Consider the following 17,567-nt stretch of genomic DNA (forward strand, 5'->3'; position numbering starts at 1 on the left):
CTTTTTTGAGGTGTTAGATGATCAAACTCCCGGTACATTGCGATTCAAATCGATCAAGTCGCGTTGTAAACTTCCACTACAGCTCCGTAAAAACTAAAATCTTAACTAAGATGGCTCAGCATCTTACATTACATAAGCACCATCGTAAATCCATCTTATTTTAAGATAACTTGTTGACCCTTATAGCTTGACTAAAAAGCGGCGAAATGGCTCGGAATGTAACACGCACCCTTTCAAACAAAATTCGACCGTTTACACGCGCAAGGTTTGGAGGGGCCGGAACAGATAAAAGAAAGGCTCGGTCCTCAGAGAATTGAGGAACGGATAACGTTGTGTTTTCGAGACCGGAATCGATAGAGCACGACATGAAACTGCAGAGGCTAGTCTTCATGCGCTTACACAGACAGTGACGTAGCTTAGACGACGACATAGCCGTTCGCGGTTTCTTCTTTAACGAATTCTTCACCACTCCCTCCGCCATTCTGCCGCAAATTGCAGCTTAGGTAAAACATTTATCATTTATCCTTTATTTATTTATCATAATTGCAAGTGGTATTCATTCGACCCCGGTACTACCACTTGAGCTTGGTGACTACGGAAAAACGTAATGTTTTCCTTCAAATGACGACATGGTGTATGATTCATTTTCATATAATGGTGCAGCTGCATCTGGCAACCAATAGAAACAGAGGATGAAACTCGTCCTCATAGTCACTCCATTTTCTAGGTGACCGTCGATAATAGTCCTTTGGATAACGATTTTTCAATTCCCCCTTCACCCGCTCCAAACAGCTTGGATTCTCTTTCACCAGATCATTGGTCACGACATGTCTGCGCAAATAGTCACGCGACATAAAGCGCAATCGCACGTGATCAAATAACTCTTGAAAATTCCCTTTCCTCTCACTCTTACTTTGCTCAATCCACTGAATTATAACCTTGAAAACATCATCCTCTCTCGTGCTATCACCTATCTTATCAGAGCAAATCCACCGCTCCACTTGATGGCTTTCCAAATTTAGAAATTCTTGAGATTGAGCCACAGCGGCAAAGTTTGCAAAGAAAAAATTCCTTGAAATGACCATGAGGTCTTTACATCGGTATTTCTCGGCGTAATAATAAGTTGAAAAACAGTTCGAGGCTGTTAATTCTCGCTCTAAGAATCTCTCAACGAATTTCTTTAAGCTTGAAAGAAGTAAATAATCCGCTGCCTCGAGTAGGTATACAGCATTCTTCCGAGTAATCATTACAGAGCCACAGCGCATAAATTCTAAGACATCTGTCATAACAGCCTTAGTGATGTGCTCCAACCGAATGATTCCTTCTCTGTTCTCCTTCATGTCGCTGTTGAGTAGCGTAGAAAAGAAATCACTTTCCGAAAGCTGGCTTCTAGTCGCCCCGATCTCTTTGCCGTCTTTCAACACCAAAGTTACATCACTTGAATCATCTTGTTTGGGCTGCATGATGCCAATACTGTTCCTTCTCAGATTCGGTTCTCAGAAGTTACGGACAGGCTTGACTTGTCGTTGTAACGATAATTTCCAAAGAAAGGATGTTGTCTTTCGGCTGAATATAGAAAACCGCAGCGTACGTGATGTAGCAACTCGGTGACGCACAACTAAACCATCTGTTCCTGTTTCGCGTGACGTCAGCTATTGAACACAGCCGTATTTAGTGTCGTCACGCAACGCTCCTCTCCACGTTAGTGGGAAGCACCTTAGATACCAAGTTGTGGCGCCCACGGGGTTAGTGAAAACAAGGGTGAATGAATATACAATTTGTGACAGTTACTCTATGATGAAATTGGTAGGACATCCAATGACCTGGCTTGTCGATCGTTGTATCGATCAATTCGAGATCTTCTCACGTTTTCTCGCGGAGGCTGAGGTTGATTTCTGGTGTCTTCATGCTCGAGATAAAAAAAAAAAAAACTCGCTAGATAGATACAACGTTAAGTAAGAGTCACCGATCATAAATGCGGTATCGGTATTTCGTCGATTTTCGACTCGTTATTTCGGTATTTGCAAATTTTTCGTACGGTATTGCGGTATTGGGTACTCCCCAATGTCCCCCTCGACGTGGAGAGGGGTTCGTAAGATGTTTTTTGTTCCTCACTTTCGAAACTCAGACTTTAAAAGTCAGGTTTCTAAATTCAAACTGTTTATTTTGCGTATCTTAATGTAAAAACGTATAACCAGAACCATTCCGTGTCTGATAACTTTATATAAACCCCACATATAGGGAAAACATGGGGTCAGAAGCCCAGCGATTCCTGTCTAAACGCTACTTATACCCCTCTCCCAGGAAAGAGATCTATTGTCAAGTGAATGACCAATCAAAACACCGTAAACAGAAGCCCCTGAACCGCTTCCTGACGGCAAAAAGGAATTTTGAATTTTGTGAAGCTTCAGCGCAAGCGGTATTTAAGACGCCATTATTTTGGCCTGCGTCGTCACGTGACCTCAGGTTAGCATCTGGGAGATTTTTCCCTGGCAGCGAACCATCGTGCACCTATCTACCCTGAGTACTAGAGGTTTTTTTTCGCGTGTGACGAAGAGCTTCGTCGGCCGCAGGCTGACACGTCTTCGGCCTTCGTGTCTTCGGCCGAAGACACAAGCGGCGAAACAGACGCATCTTATGGCTGTGAATACAATAAGAAAACTTTCTGGATAACTGATTCATTTATTGTAAAACGGGTGGTGCTTTTTCAACAGTTAAAAGGTATGACGCCGGAGTTGTGAAAATTACTGTGTGAAAGGGGTACCATTTCTCAGTGAAAGGTAAAATACCCGGGGGGGGGGGAGACTCCGCATACGAAAGGGATGGGGATGCTCGTCGGAAATTTTGAATTAAACCCCTAAAGGAGACCGATCTGGGCGTGGCCCAACCCTTTTTTTTTTTACCTCTAAAAGAGACCTTGTTAAAACACAGACAAATGAAAAATACAGTGACTTTTAATGATGGCAAAGACATTATCATCGAATACTTGGATTATATGAATGGAGTAAATAAAACGAATTAAAAATATACATATCAAATATGAGAACGTCACAATCAAGAAGACTTTTGCAGGGACTGATCAAACAACATGAAATACAGTTTAGCTGCGATATTTCGACTGGCCAATACCAGTCTTCATTAGGTTCTGATGAAGACTGATATTGGCCAGTCGAAATATGGCAACTTAACTCTATTTCACGTTGTTTGATCAGTCCCTTCAAAAGTCTTCTTGACTGTAACGTTTTCAATTTGATCTATTTTGACTGATCACGATCCCTTTGGATCCGACGTTGAGCAAGATTGATCGTACACGGTTTTTGCAGTGGTTTTCCACCTTAATTTTGCATATCAAGTATATATTTTTATATTTTTTTTGCGTGCAACCCTAAACGAGACCTTCGCGGCTAAATATGATGGCGTTTTGCCCAGATTAGACCCTAAGTAAAATAACGGGGCGATTTGTCTGTCAAAAATGGTATATAAAAGGGTGAGGGCCTGAACCCCTAGCTGAGCATCTCCGCACATTACTTTGGAGTGTCCCCCCAACACCCCGCCCCACCCCCTCCCCCCGAACCCAATTTTAATATATTTGCTGACGGGTGATGACGCTTTGAATTAAGCTGTTAAGCGGCTCCAATCGTTGTCCATTTACAGAAAAAAAATCAAGGCAACATGAACGTAGTAGCCTATTTTCGTGTTTTCGTAGCGGATAATCTGGATCATTACGTCAGTAACCTTCCGAAACAAGTTTTGTCCGTTTTCATGACATTTTACGCTTGTTTTGGGTTTCTGTGACAAATCAAGGCGCAAACACTTTGAAGAATGACTTGTTGTTGTCGTGATTGTAGTTGTTGCTTTTAAACGACTCTTCGTAGAAATTCTAATGCAGTTGGCCTTTTAGCCGGAGGATGCTTTAGCATCATTCCCCACCCTTCCCACCAGCGGAACACACTTATGCATCCCTTCCCTTTTGCAGGATATCCTTTTACGCCATATCATCATGCAAAAAAATCAGTCGTGCCAAAATTTTGTTTTGTAAATTACACAGCTCTTCACCCTCTCCCCTCCCCCGTCAGAAAGGAGTATGCCGGGCTTCATGATCAGCGTTCGTCCATAAGAATTTCTCCTCTTTTCCTCTAAGGGCTGCTTTGATGAGTCTTTAGCTTTTTAGAATTTTTACATGTTAGTTGTTGTATGCGCAAGGGTCTCAGTGGGCGCGGGAAGGGCGTATTGGGGGCATTTTATTCGGTTCTAAAAATTATTATTTTTCAAAGAAAAATCCATTCACTTTACAGCCTTATTTGTAAAACACGGTTATATTTTTTTAAGAGGCTTTCTCTTAGTCATGGCAGAAAAAAGCAATAATGTATGATCAATCAGCTTGCAGAGATGCGACGGACACAAGACACAGTTTAAAAAAATTTCTTTTGATGACAAACTTTTTTTACCTTTTAAGCCCTAAATCGAGTAAAATGTTTTCGGACCTGTATTTTTTAAAAGGTTTTTTAGGACACAATAGTCTGCAGAGGCAATAAAAGACTTAACCCAAACCGGAAACCGCGCATGAAAAAGAAAAGCGTCTGAGAGTACACTCGACGAGCAAAGCCCCGAAAATTCTCCATTCCGCCCCCAGGCACACCCCTAGATGACCAACCAATCAGAGCGTTTGAAAAGTATACCTACACGAGAGGTGAGAAAGGTCAAATTGACTATTTTTCGTCTCAAGGAAATTTCGAAACACTCCTTATTCATTGACTATTTTCCAATTCCCCATAATACATTCAGTCTGCCCTCCAAATTTTGCATAACTTATTGTCTTAAAATGCTCTTGGGAAAATGCAATACTCCCAGTAGCATTTAAAAACAATGGTTTATGCAAAATTTGGGGGGCAAACAGAGTGTATTATGGGGAATTGGAAAATAGAGAATTGGAGAGAAAGAATAGAAAACTTTATAATGTGTCGGGAGCTGTATAGCTTGCGAACAACCCGATTCTAATTTGGGGACACTAGTTTGGCGAGTGAGAAATCAATCTTGTAAGGATTTTATTCAAGCCAGGCTGCCGTGCGTATCTTGCACTCCGCGACCTCCACATAAGGACATAATCATATGCTCCACTAAATCTGCTTTCAACGCCTATTATTTTTAGTCCAAGGTAAACAATGCCCCCTTGACCAAACTGGGTTATCATGCAAATTTGAGCTCCCTAGATAATTCTATGAAAGTCATGTGTTTTGACGGGCGCTCAAAACCATTCTTTGCACGGGCGCTTTATTTTTTTTGACATCGGAGACACTTCTTTCTTTGTAAAAGATTTGTCGCCATAAGAAAAAAAAAAAAAATAGCAAGAGGTATTTGTCACCACGCTTGGATAATCAACATTTTATTACGCTATTATGATTTTATCAGTGTGTGTTTTGCTGGCTGCCTCGTGGATTTCACATGCTTTGTCATTGCATGTTACGATCTCTCAGTCATTTGGCGCAAATAACATGAGCTGTTACACTTCAAATGGGACTGTTCCTTGCAGATCGCTCAACTACGCTCTGGAAATTCTAAATGATGCCTCATTTAGCGACGAAACTACGTTTATTTTCGTTATTCAAGACAGAATCCATGATTTGAGAAACCAAATTCAGATTTCACAACCACGAAAGGAGAGACAGGTCTTTATAACAGCATTGGTGTCTAGATCTGTGATACGCTGTGGCGACGAAACCCTTGAAATCTGTGGCTTTATCTTTGGTTCACAAACGGGTGGAACATTTTTCACGCACAATATTCACGTGTCAAACATCGAGTTTCAGCATTTTAGTGCAAACGCTGCGGCTGTCGTGGCGATTTGGAACTCCGTCGATGTCTCGTTCACAAACTGCGCATTTACACAAAATGAACGAGCTGGTGTAAATGCGATCGACAGTGGCGTTACAATAGCAGGATGCCTTTTTTTAAACAACACTTCGAATGTACAGCGTACCCGGCTAAGCAGGGAACTAACCATATCCGTCGGTGGTGGAGCTGGCTTTGTATTTCTTATGTCGAGTAACTTCACTGTCGTCGTCCGAGACACGAACTTTACCGAAAATTCAGCGGCCACAAACAATTCCGAAAACTTTATTCCTCCGTTTACGTCAAACTCGGTTATTCCTAAACTGAACTTCTTGGGCGGGGGTTTGCTTGTGGCTTTTCTTGAAAAGGCAAATTCAAATCGAGCATTCGTCAAGAACAGTGTTTTCTTTAACAATAGCGCCACTTTTGGAGGAGGGTTGTTTCATTTTTCGGCTCATGATTCTGGCGGGAATTTATTAGACGTTCAAAGCACGCTTTTCAAACGTAATCGAGCTTCGCAGGGCGGTGGGGCACTCAGCACCTCGATATGGGATTTGAGCTCTTGCAGTATCCTCGTGAAGGACTGCATTATAAGTGACAACTGGTCTAGGAGGGGCGGTGGTCTCAATATTTACCCCATGAGGATGCAATACACATATCCAATCGCGCAATCCTTTATGCAGTTCGTAAATGTGACTTTAGATAGAAATTCCGGTCGGGCTAGCGCGGCAGTTCGCTTGGATACTGCCCTTCCCGTTGGCAATCCGATTAGTGTGCTACCAGAATTTATTGACTGCACCATCCAGAACCATGAAGCGACCTATCTCTCCTACACAGCACCCTTTGCGAGTCAAAGGATACATGTGAAATTTAGCGGTACCAATGTCTTCACAATGAACCAAGGAGCCGGTGCTATAGAGTTCCAAGAGGGAGTGATACACCTCAATGGCACCTTGGAGCTTAGCAAGAACACTGGTACTCATGGAGGAGCGGTTCTGTTCAGGTCCAGTCAGCTTATACTATACCCTGGAAGTGAACTGAATTTTGTTCAAAATGCTGCCAGCGGCACTGGCGGAGCAATTATGGTTCAAACCCGCGCGATGTATGAATACATTCATCAATACAATCCTGACTGTTTTGTGAAGTACAGCGAAGACCATACTCCACCGTCAGAATGGAAGGTAAGGGATGACGCTTTATAAGCTGTATTTAACTAGCGGGCATACAAATTTACAGACAAAGGGATGGGAAGGTAGCTTAGTTGTATGCCCCTCTGCTGCCCCCCCCCCCCCCCCCCCCACCCCGCCTCCCATAGAAAAAGCTGTTCTTTTTTTTGTTCAAGCTCATTTGGGCAAACTTTGGTGACATTCGATTGCTATAAAAAAAGGTTGCAAGTTTAAGAAAGTATGTTTCAAAGATTATGTGCCTTTGACCAAACGGGAGGTCAGGATGTCTGGATATTGAGCAAGGTATTCTTTGCGTTTTTATGGAGACAAAAGGTAGCTCAAGCAACTACGCAGACGACGTTCGACGACAACTTCAAAAAACAATAAATTTAATGATCAAAACAACAGCTCTGCACTTGCATCAGGCTTTTTAGTACATTTCTTTGACGTCCACTGCACAACTACGTCCTGAAACCTCCTAATTTGAAGTTTTATGGAGGACGTGGACATACGAAGACGAATTTTCCTTCCTCTTTTTGTACTTGAAAAAAATTCTTAAGAATTTGACTCCAGGAAAAGTCGCCTACATTTGACATATTGGGCGGGTCTAAATAGATGCGATTAAGTTTGAAAGAACGCAAATTCACCTTTTAGCAAGTTTTTACTGCGGTCGTCGGCGTCGTTGCTTAAGGTCCCTTTTAAAAGTCGAGGTTAGCCTGCGTGCACACGACTTCTATTTCGTTTGTTGCTCAAAATGTTCCCCGAGCAACAAATGAAAAGAAAATGGAGACTTCCGCACGCAAGCTAAGTCTAGGTCAATAAAACTTAAAAAGAACTAGGCCACAAAGGCGGCGGAGCATTTTGAAACGTGAAGGGGGGGCTCATCTTGCTTAAATGCCCTGTGCGTTGTTCGTTGGCACACTCAAACCTCTTTGCAATCTTCACAGTGCCTTGTGTGTCCGTAATCGATTTATTGCAATGCATCTGTTGGCAGTGGTTCAGGCCGTCCTGCTTTATAGTGCTTCTTAGGTAGTTCTTGAGTGTCTCTGAGGGCACAAAATGTGCGTTCTGATGTCACCGTCACGCAACGTTTGTGGGGAGGAGAGTTGCGTGACGATACTAAAAACGGCTGCGAGGGAGACTAATGTCACTGAGGCCACAGGTAATGTTGCCTGCGTCATTTTCTGCACCAAAATGTGGGAGCTGTGCCCCCGTCTCAAATTTGGGGTATGCCCCCCCTGATCCGCCGCCTATGGGCCAATGTCCAGTCATCTTGACCTGACAAAGAGAACAACGCGGGAAATCGCGAATGGGGTGAATGGCAAGACAGATGGTAGATAATCATAACACAGCATTAGCGTCATCTTCGTAAATACGGGTATATACGAGTCTGGTGAAACTGTCCACCATCCACATACTGATAATATTCTAGGGATGACTTTTCATTCTGCTACAAAGTGGAGGAGTAACGTGAGACGAAACTATTTCAGTTCAATCTCGATACCGCGAAAAATGACCCTCCAGGAAAAGAAAATTCAATTTTTTATGTCCCGGGGCTATCCTTGTTTTTTGGTTTCTTCAGTCTAAGAGTAATACAAATTAAAAGCAGCAACAACAACAATTACAATCAAACCCCGTTAATACGGGCACTGCGGGGGCCAAAGCTAATGTCTGTATTAAGGGAGGTAAATGTAGAGAAAATCTAAGGGGTTTCTTTCCTCTGGGACAAAGCAAATTGTCCGTAATAATAAGATGTCCGTATTAGCGGGTGTGACTGTACCCGGGAGGGGTACTTTAGGAATTTCTGGGTGGGGATGTGCCGCTGGGACCCTGGAACCCTTAACCTATACCAGAGCTAACTCAGCTGAATTTTGCTACCCTATACTAGAGTAAACTCCCCAAATCCCCCTATCCTAGAGTAGCCGTTTACCTAGTCTAGATAAAATCTTCAACCAACCAATCAGTTTCCTGAAAAATGATACCCTATTCTAGACCCAAACGCTCTGATTTATATACCCTATCCTAGAGTAAACTGCTTGAAAACCATACCCTTCACAGCGGGACATACCTATATAGCCCATATATGGCAGTACCCCACCCCCCCCCCCCCGGGTGATTGTAATACTTCTACTTTTTCCGTCAGGCTAAGGTATCATTTATCAAGAACAGCGCGAGACTTAAGGGTGCTGCCATTTATATCTCGTCCCTGGGAGCGTGCCTATGGTACGAAAAGTCTCCATTTTACAGCTTCGATCAGGCCCTCCGCTGGAATAACACCTTTGTTTATGAAGGTAACTATCTTCGTCCTGGCAAGCATTTTCAGCCATTTTCCGGTACAGAGTACGACATCGCAACAGACACCCAACATTTTCAGGACGAGGACAAAACTGATAAAGAGATACAGGTAAAAACTCATCTCTTTATTCCTTAGTTAAAAAAAAAAAGGAAAGGCAAAAATTCCTTATTTTATGTCGGTAGCTCGAAATAGTCATCTGACTTGAGCTCATTCCCCGGCAGGATTAGCTCAGACGTAGACTACGAGTAGTCCCCCATTTTTCCTCAGGGATCATAAGTAGACCGTGCAAAACGCGAGGGCGCGTGAAAATCACCCCACGCGAGAAAAGGCGGCACGCGGTGGGGAGAGAGAAAAATCGCGAGTCGCCTTTTCTAGCGTTGAGTGATTTTCATGCGCGCACGCGTTTCGCTCGCTCTACTATCCCTGAGGAAAAATGGGGGACTACCCGTAGTCTAGCTCAGACGGTAGAGCGTGCGCTTGCCTGCAGAGCGGAAGGTCAAGGGTTCGATTCCCGGGGCCGGACCAATACTCAGGGACTTAAAAGTAAGTGAAAAACGAAGGTACTCCCTTTGCACTGCAAGCGGTTAGACCTTCTCGTGGCTTGGATGACGACGTAAAATGGCGGTCCCGTGTCCAGTTAGAGACGTCAAAAAAGTGTCTTCAATAAGTACTTTCGTGTCTAATACTTAAACGCTCAATTAAAAGTTCTCTTATTTTCTCAGACGCCATTTTATGGGGATACCAGTGGTGGCGTCGCTGTCCTAACCTCACGTTTGAAAAAAAAAGGGGAAGAGGATTCCGCGCGAGTGAGAAGCGCGAGAGGCGCGCGATGTCGCATCCAAATTCCATTCCACTTCCCCTTCCCTTTCGAACGCCTGCCACCCGCGCAGGTTATAACTGTCCTTTTTTTTTCTTCTTCTGCTTGATCCTGCAGCTGTCGCCTGGCGAGAAATCCATGATGGATATTCAAGGATTCGATGAACTCAATCACATGGTATTTACCATTGCTACGATATCCCAAACAGCCAACCCAGGCCTAAGCAATAGGCTACATGTCGACGAGAGTATTCGTCTGTTGTCGCCACTTAACGAAGTGTCTTTTCCGTTTTCGTATCGCCTGGCCAACAAAACTGTATACAAGCAGCTGACCAACAAAACACTGCACCGTTTTCAGGTTGAGGATATTTTCTCTACGTTGAAAAACAGATATTTCTTTAACGTCACTGCAATCCCTTGTAGACCAGGATTCAAGTTCCAGGGTACTGTTTGTATTTGTGACAAGTCCATCGATGGTGTCTCGCGGTAAGACAGTTTTAAAAAACCTGTTAAACCCGAATAGTGTAAGACGCTAACAGTGATCCCGAGGCGGCAAATAATCCATAAAATTCCCCGACGTTTGAGGCTACAATCTTGGACAGAATGAAATTTAACTGCAAACTCCCAAACCCTTCCCCCAAATCAAGGATGAAGAAGCGCGCCATTTGTCTATCTTTGTTTTGGGGGTAACGGAGGTCTAAATTTTCCATCTATTTTGTCGAAGATTGTAGTTCCCAGACGTTCTTTCCTGTCTTTCCGACAACGCGAAACCGCCGTCGCAAAGTTTAGGGAGGAGCGCAACTGCACGAAAGTAGGCACTAGGATAGGCTGAAGCAGATCTAGTCTCTAACTTAAAAAAAAAGTTATTTGTCGCCGTCACGTAAAGCTTATAAGGAAGCATTGTGTGACAAATTAAATGGTAAAGGTTAAAAGTCGCCAACTCGTAACAGTACTCATTAGACTGAGGGCGACGGTGCCCTTTTTTACCCCTCCCCCTTCATCAATGCCCGTTTACGGGTATTTGAAGCTTCTTAAATCTACTTAGTCTCCTATGCAGCCTTTTCTGTCTTATCACGCAACGCTTTTCCCCAAGAAGGAGGAGCGTTGCGTGACTTGACGAATACGCCTGCGTTCCTCACGGAAAGGGAAGAAGTCGCAATCTGAAGGATAAGAGGTCATACCAGGAAATCGAACTCGGGGCCTCCCGCAAAGAAGGTGGCGCACTAACGGACTGAATAAATAGCGACGAATGGCGACTACTTAGCATGTAGACTGTTCACAGTCCCTTATTTTTCAGTAAGATCGTCGAGATCGAACACTTTGCGTTACGGGCTGCCATCTCACTCCCCTTCCCCTAGAACTATACTCCCCCGACGCCTGCCCCCTCGGTGCATTTGAAAATCAAGATGGCCGCAATTATCGCTAGGACGCGCTATATCTTGACGATCTCACGAAAAAATAGGAAAGTGCGAACAGTCTGCTTAACAGGCTACAGGCAAAACTTGCACCACCAAGGTTTGGCTTTTAGTGTTCAGTATTGTTCAGTCCCCACCATTCGTTTTTCTCAGCTGGATCAGGTTATTTATTCATCATTAATTAAACACATATTCTTCACCTGAGCTCTCATCATGTTCTTTTTTCACCCCTTTCTCAAAACAGATGCGGCGACGACTCCCGGACAGTGTACCTAACAGAGGGTTACTGGGGTGGAGTGATTGATGGTCGCCTGGTAACGTACTTTTGTCCTTCTCACTACTGCAAGTGCGTCACCGATGGAGACTTACCCGGATGTGTATTTAATCCAGCTCGTATAGACGAGCAATGTGCGCATAATCGTACCGGTGTGCTTTGCGGTAAATGCAAGAAAGATTTAAGTGTGGGTTTAAGGTCAGTAGTATTATACAACTTACTGTCTAACCCCCCGAAGGGGATGTAAACAGTGCCTGAAGGGGGACAAGTGTTTTATTTAGCCTTGTCCCCACAGGGTTTTCAGCTTAGCTGTTTTAGTGTTTGCCATTCCAAAAGAGTGAATAGCCAAGGCAGGAGCCGAGGATATTCCGCGTTACGGGAGCAAATGTATATAAACACTTGAAAGTTGCAGCCCTCTGATTTGGGTCAAAAAAGTCCTAATACATGTACATACGTTTGGTATTTTGTCACGAGACAAGACACAATTAAATAATACTTTTTACAAAATGACACGCTGAGGATACAAAAACTTATTACGCCTAACCTTCTTTTAAAATTAACTGTTATATTATTATTCAAATGAAGAATAATCCTCGCAGTTGTGAACGCAATTTATGCAATTGCATAAGAAGCCTGAAAAAAAATTCAGGACTTCAACAGGATTTGAACCCGTGCCCTCGGGATGCTGGTGGATGCTCTAACCAACTGAGCTATGAAGCCACTGATGTTGGGAGCTGGACAATAATGTGTTCATTATGTTCCCGTGCAAAAACATCAGTGGCTTCATTACTCAGTTGGTTAAAGCATCGCACCGTTATCGCGAAGTCACGGGTTCAAATCCCGTTGAAGTCCTGAATTCTCACGCAGTTACATAAATTGCGTTGACAACTGTGTGGATCATTCTTCATTTGATTTCATTTCCGCAGTTCTTATATGATTTATTTCATATACATCTATCACATTCATCTCTTTTACGGGAACATATGAATACATACTTGATCAGTTTTCAACAAGAGTGGCTTCATGGCTCAGTTGGTTAGAGCATCGCACCGGTATCGCGAGGTCACGGGTTCAAATTCCTTTGAAGTCCTGAATTTTTTTTTAGGCTTCCCTACGCAATTGCATAAATTACATTTATAAAAGCGAGGATCATTCTTCATTTGATTTCATTTCCGCCGTTCTTATATAATTTATGTCATATACATCTATTATATTATTATTATTGTTGTTGTTGTTCGGTTTTCAAAACCCGATTGAGACCTTTAGCTTCTTATAGCCGGCCTGCTCTTTTCAATGGCGATTACAAACCTTAAAGTAGGGGCGAGATGGAGGCGCTTTGGGCGAAACAAACGGAAGTATCTTGGCAACCAGGTTTAATATTTCAGGCTTCTCACCGAGGGTTCCACGTCATGGAGTTCCACTTAATATATGTAGACTTTCACCTCGCTACCCTCCAATTCACTCTTTTTACTCCTTTTTTTTTCAAATTGATTTTCTAGAATGGAAGAATGTCTTGAATGTGAGGGCCATGGAGCGTGGGTAATCGCTGCCGTCGTCGTTGTCGTTATCGCTGTATGCGTCATAATTATTGTCCTCAATCCCAGCATGTCCAGCGAGCTTCGAGGACCCCTGTTTTTCTTCCAGGTCCTCCCTATTATCTTCGAGCCTAACAACGTCATTGGAGAATCGGTGCTCTATGTTGCAGACCTGCTAAATTTTGGAGGACCCCTAGTATATCTTCACAGCTGTGTGGTGGAAGGAATGAATAATTTGTTTGCCGTCGCCTTGGGATACCTAATGCCCTTTGTCACGCTTATTGTCTTTCTAATTTCGTACATATTGAGTACGAGCTTTTACCTGGTCAGGTTTAAATTTCGCAAAAACTCCAGCCTGCAGTCGTTTTGGTTAATGACGTTGTTCGTGTACAACTACCTTGCTGTGACATCTTTTATGTTGCTTCACTGTCCCAAAGTTGGTGGAAAGCTCGTTTTCTTCTACGATGGAAACGTCCAATGCTTCAAGGGAGAACATCTTGGGATGGCACTTCTGGCCATGTTTGTTCTATCAGTGTTAGTTGTTCCTCTTCCGCTGATCGTCGTTGTTTTAACCAAAGGTTACTGGAAAGTTGACCCACAGTACGTCAGCACACTGACGAATGGGTTGAGCCCGCATTGCTCATGGTGGTGGTCTGTGGACTTGTTCAGGAGATTGTTGTTGATGGCAACGTATGCGTTTATTCCAACTTGGCATACTAAACAGGTGAGAGACTTAACGCCCTAAATTACGTACTTCTAGAAACTCATAAGGGGTTGTCAGTCAACCACTTACGAGTTTGTATAGGTAATAGCATGATTTGTAGTGATATTTGGCATAAATACCACGAGTGATATTTCGAAATTGTTAAACGTAATTTTACGAGCAGTTAGGCGAGTGAAATTTGAGACCATTTTGAAACATCAGGAGTGGTATTTATGCCAAATATTACGTACAAATCATGCTATTATTTGTTTACACTACTACCCGCAAAAGGTTTGTAATTTTCACATGTAGGTATTTCAAATTAAGCTGAAATACCACTGCTCTAAGCCAATCAAATTGCAGTAATTTTTCATGTAGTAGTATAACTAGTACTACTGAATGCAGGGTGGGCCACCAAACTTTTGGACTAAGCTGTTCAGTATACAAACGGCAAACGAATCACCATGCAAATGAGACTGAGTCGTCCACCCAATTCAACGTCTTCTCTAGGCTCGTTTTCTGCCACTCTCCGTAGGCCGGTCTTTCATGCTCCCTCGAGCTCTCTCGGGGGATGATTGCGGGATTATTTTCCCGACCAGCGGCTGGCAATCGAGCCCACCTCTTTTCTTTTCTGTCCAATTAGAAATGTAGTTTTGGTGGCGAAGTGAAGTTTTCCAGAATTTTGGAAAAGTTTGAAGCAAGTTTTTACCAGTAAAATATTTAGCTGTAATACCAGAGGTGTTTTAGGTAATACTTAATTGGTCCCTAGTCCTTCATAGGTTCTGTCGTTAGATATCCCCTGTGAAAAATATCCTCACTTTTCACAGGCCATCCCCACAAGGGGACAACTAACAATGCTCTTGACTTAAAACAAATAGAGACGTCTTAAACGTCCCCTCCCCCTCCCTTTTCCCCGTTTTATCAACTGGCGCACTTTTCCAACATCCTGGCCCAACAGGAAGACACTGAAACACGATAAGGAACGCTTGGCTGTTACGCAAAGACGTCCCTTTCCAGGTAAACCATATCATAAACATCCCAAACAGACTGAATCGCTGTAGACTCTCCAACTGACCGACCAGCGACAAGAAAAACGCGGGAGCAAGAATACACAATGAGAATAAACGCGAAAGAACTGGGGCGAGATGGGCTCCTCACTCTCCCCAGTCTCAAAGCGTTTTTAATTGTACTATTTTTCTGGTCTTGTCTACACCATCTCTCAGCTGAAAATTTGACTAATACGCTGTTTTTCAGATCGTCATGATCCTTATGTGCTGCTTGATTCTCGCAGTACACAGCATATTTCAGCCATACAAGAAGAAAAGAGTCAACGTGGTAGAAACCTTGTACCTCTTCGCCCTTTGTGTTATGGCAACCATGCAAGACTTCGACGACCAGGACACTGCAAATGTAATCTGCCTCGTGCTGCTGATTTTAACCACCGTTCACTTTGTGGCCGTAATTATTTATAAGGCCATTGGATTCTACCGCAGTCGCTCTAAGCGCCATTGTCCGAAAAGGTTCGCCAAGCGTCGAGGGTACGGGTCAATAGCAGGAACAGATTTTGAGACTTCTATTGGTCCCGAGCAGATACGAAGAAAAAACATTTTCGACATAATATTTAGTAATTCTGATGACAGCTCGGATAGTTTCGGTAAATGAGTGAAACTTAATTAAAAAACCAGCGCATTGTTGGAGATGACCTTGCAGTCGGTGACAGCACAGTTTGGAAAACACCTAACCTGCGTCAAGCTCGGGTAACAAAAATCCGTACAAAGCGCTTAAAAAAAGGGGAATTTTGATAGTGAGCTGGAAATTCAGTTATTTTAACTTACGAGCTAGGATCTAAGATGGCGCCTTTCCTCAGATACTCAAACGGGGCTTTTTGATTCAGGAGGATTTGTTAAGTGAGGTGGCAGGCATGCGTAGTGTACTCGAGGAGCGAGGATGGCCGTATGAAATTCTTTAACTCCCCCATCGAGTCACTGCCAAGAGGGCCAAGGCGAAAAGGGTATTACAACTAATATGACGTATAATATATTAAGTTGAGAAATGAAAATGTCAAAGAAATAAAAATTTTTAAATAAAGAGTCGTAATACCATCGTTGATTCTCCATGAATTAGACCAAGTTTTTGTGGAGAAAAGTTGTCCCGGGAATGAGGTTAAACCTTCCTGCCGAGTTAGCCTGTGAGCAAGCTCTCCTATTTGGGCGAGTCTCGCGAGAACGCGCGGGCGAAAATTGCTTCTTTCTCAGCCCCTCGCTCGCGCGTTCTCGCGAGGCTCACTTCGCTTGCCCAAATAGGAGAGCTTGCTCGCAGGCTAAGCCGAGTCAACTGAGAAAAAAAGTTAACCCACTAGCATGCTCTGATTGTCTCGCATTGACTGGGTTGACAGGCTCGGCGAGCCAAAGTGTTCATAAGAAGAAAACGTAGCCCAGCTATCTTCTCGCTGAGTTGTTTTTCGCCAAGTTTTGTAAGGAAATGTAGGGAAAGTTGGTTCGCCCAAGCCCAAGGATGCTCGGGTAGGCGAGTAAGGCCTGTTTAAACGTCGTGCTGCTGCCGTTCTAAGCTGGCTCGACTTCAGCACGACTCTAAAGGGCTGTTTACATGGAGGGAGGAAGATCCTAGTACCAGGAAGATCCTAGAGGGCGGATCATCCTAGCGCCATATGTTTTCTGTATTCAGTTTGCATGCAAAGGGTTGTACTTGTCCCTAGCACTAGGGTCTTCCTAGTACTAGGATCTTCCTAGCTGAGAGGTAGGAAGATCCTGGCACCATGTAAACTGCTTTCGCTAAGAAGATCATAGTACTAGGGACAAACCCGACAAAAATGTCGGCGGGTCGTTCAGTGGCTAATTACGGCAATCAAGGCCGACCATTTCGTTTGGAGTAATCCACAAGCAGATTATTGTGTTAATTGAGCTGAAAGGTAGTGATTTACGCCAGTTAAGAGAGGAGAAGGAGCCAAATTGCATTTTTGATTTTGTCGTCCGCCATTTTTAATTCTTTCTCTAACCTTCTCTACTTGGACAACTCACGGGCCGAAATTTCTGCATGTAAACCCAACGTAAAGTTATCCCACCTTCTAGGATCTTCCTGGTACTAGGATCTTCCTCCCTCCGTGTAAACAGCCCCTAACACGACTGTAGCACGACTTTAACTCAGTCGAATGATTATAATAGCTGTTGCGGAAAAAAAATAAATAAATAAATAAAAAGCGATTTAGTGAATTTTAAAACTTATTCTAATGTATTGATAATTTATGAATTGAGTTGACACGGCAGTAGCATGACTTCCATCGGGTCCCCGCCCTCTCAGTGCCCTTGGCCTCCACAGAAACCTCATTCTCATACCCAGAGTTCTCGGGCTCTTTAGTCATGGGGTGGTCACCAGAAGAGACTTTGTCCTTCCCGGTATTACAGAAGAACAAAGGTAATAAACGCTTTTTCTTCCCAAAAATATACCTGTGCCTGAGGGCAATTTTTTTTCAAGTTCTGAAATTGTGGAGCTGAGTCAAATTATGGTTCGAACGG

General features: G+C 43.4%; 2 protein-coding genes across 2 annotated transcripts; one reads left to right on the forward strand and one right to left on the reverse strand.

The window, feature by feature from the left end:
* Window positions 1–647: 647 nt before the first annotated feature.
* Window positions 648–1,463, reverse strand: LOC140953801 (kelch-like protein 2). The gene has a single exon (XM_073403185.1). It carries the CDS (start codon window positions 1,461–1,463, stop codon window positions 648–650), a length of 816 nt encoding a protein of 271 aa, XP_073259286.1.
* A 3,915-nt stretch (window positions 1,464–5,378) lies between these two features.
* Window positions 5,379–16,087, forward strand: LOC140921681 (uncharacterized). The gene is made up of 6 exons (XM_073371688.1): window positions 5,379–7,010; window positions 9,139–9,399; window positions 10,226–10,593; window positions 11,767–11,994; window positions 13,296–14,055; window positions 15,289–16,087. Exons 1-6 carry the CDS (start codon window positions 5,397–5,399, stop codon window positions 15,694–15,696), a joined length of 3,639 nt encoding a protein of 1,212 aa, XP_073227789.1. The 5' UTR covers window positions 5,379–5,396; the 3' UTR covers window positions 15,697–16,087.
* The last annotated feature ends 1,480 nt before the right edge of the window (window positions 16,088–17,567 follow it).

This window comes from Porites lutea, chromosome 12 (genome assembly GCF_958299795.1).
Source record: "Porites lutea chromosome 12, jaPorLute2.1, whole genome shotgun sequence".
In the NCBI taxonomy this organism is placed as follows: domain Eukaryota; kingdom Metazoa; phylum Cnidaria; class Anthozoa; order Scleractinia; family Poritidae; genus Porites; species Porites lutea.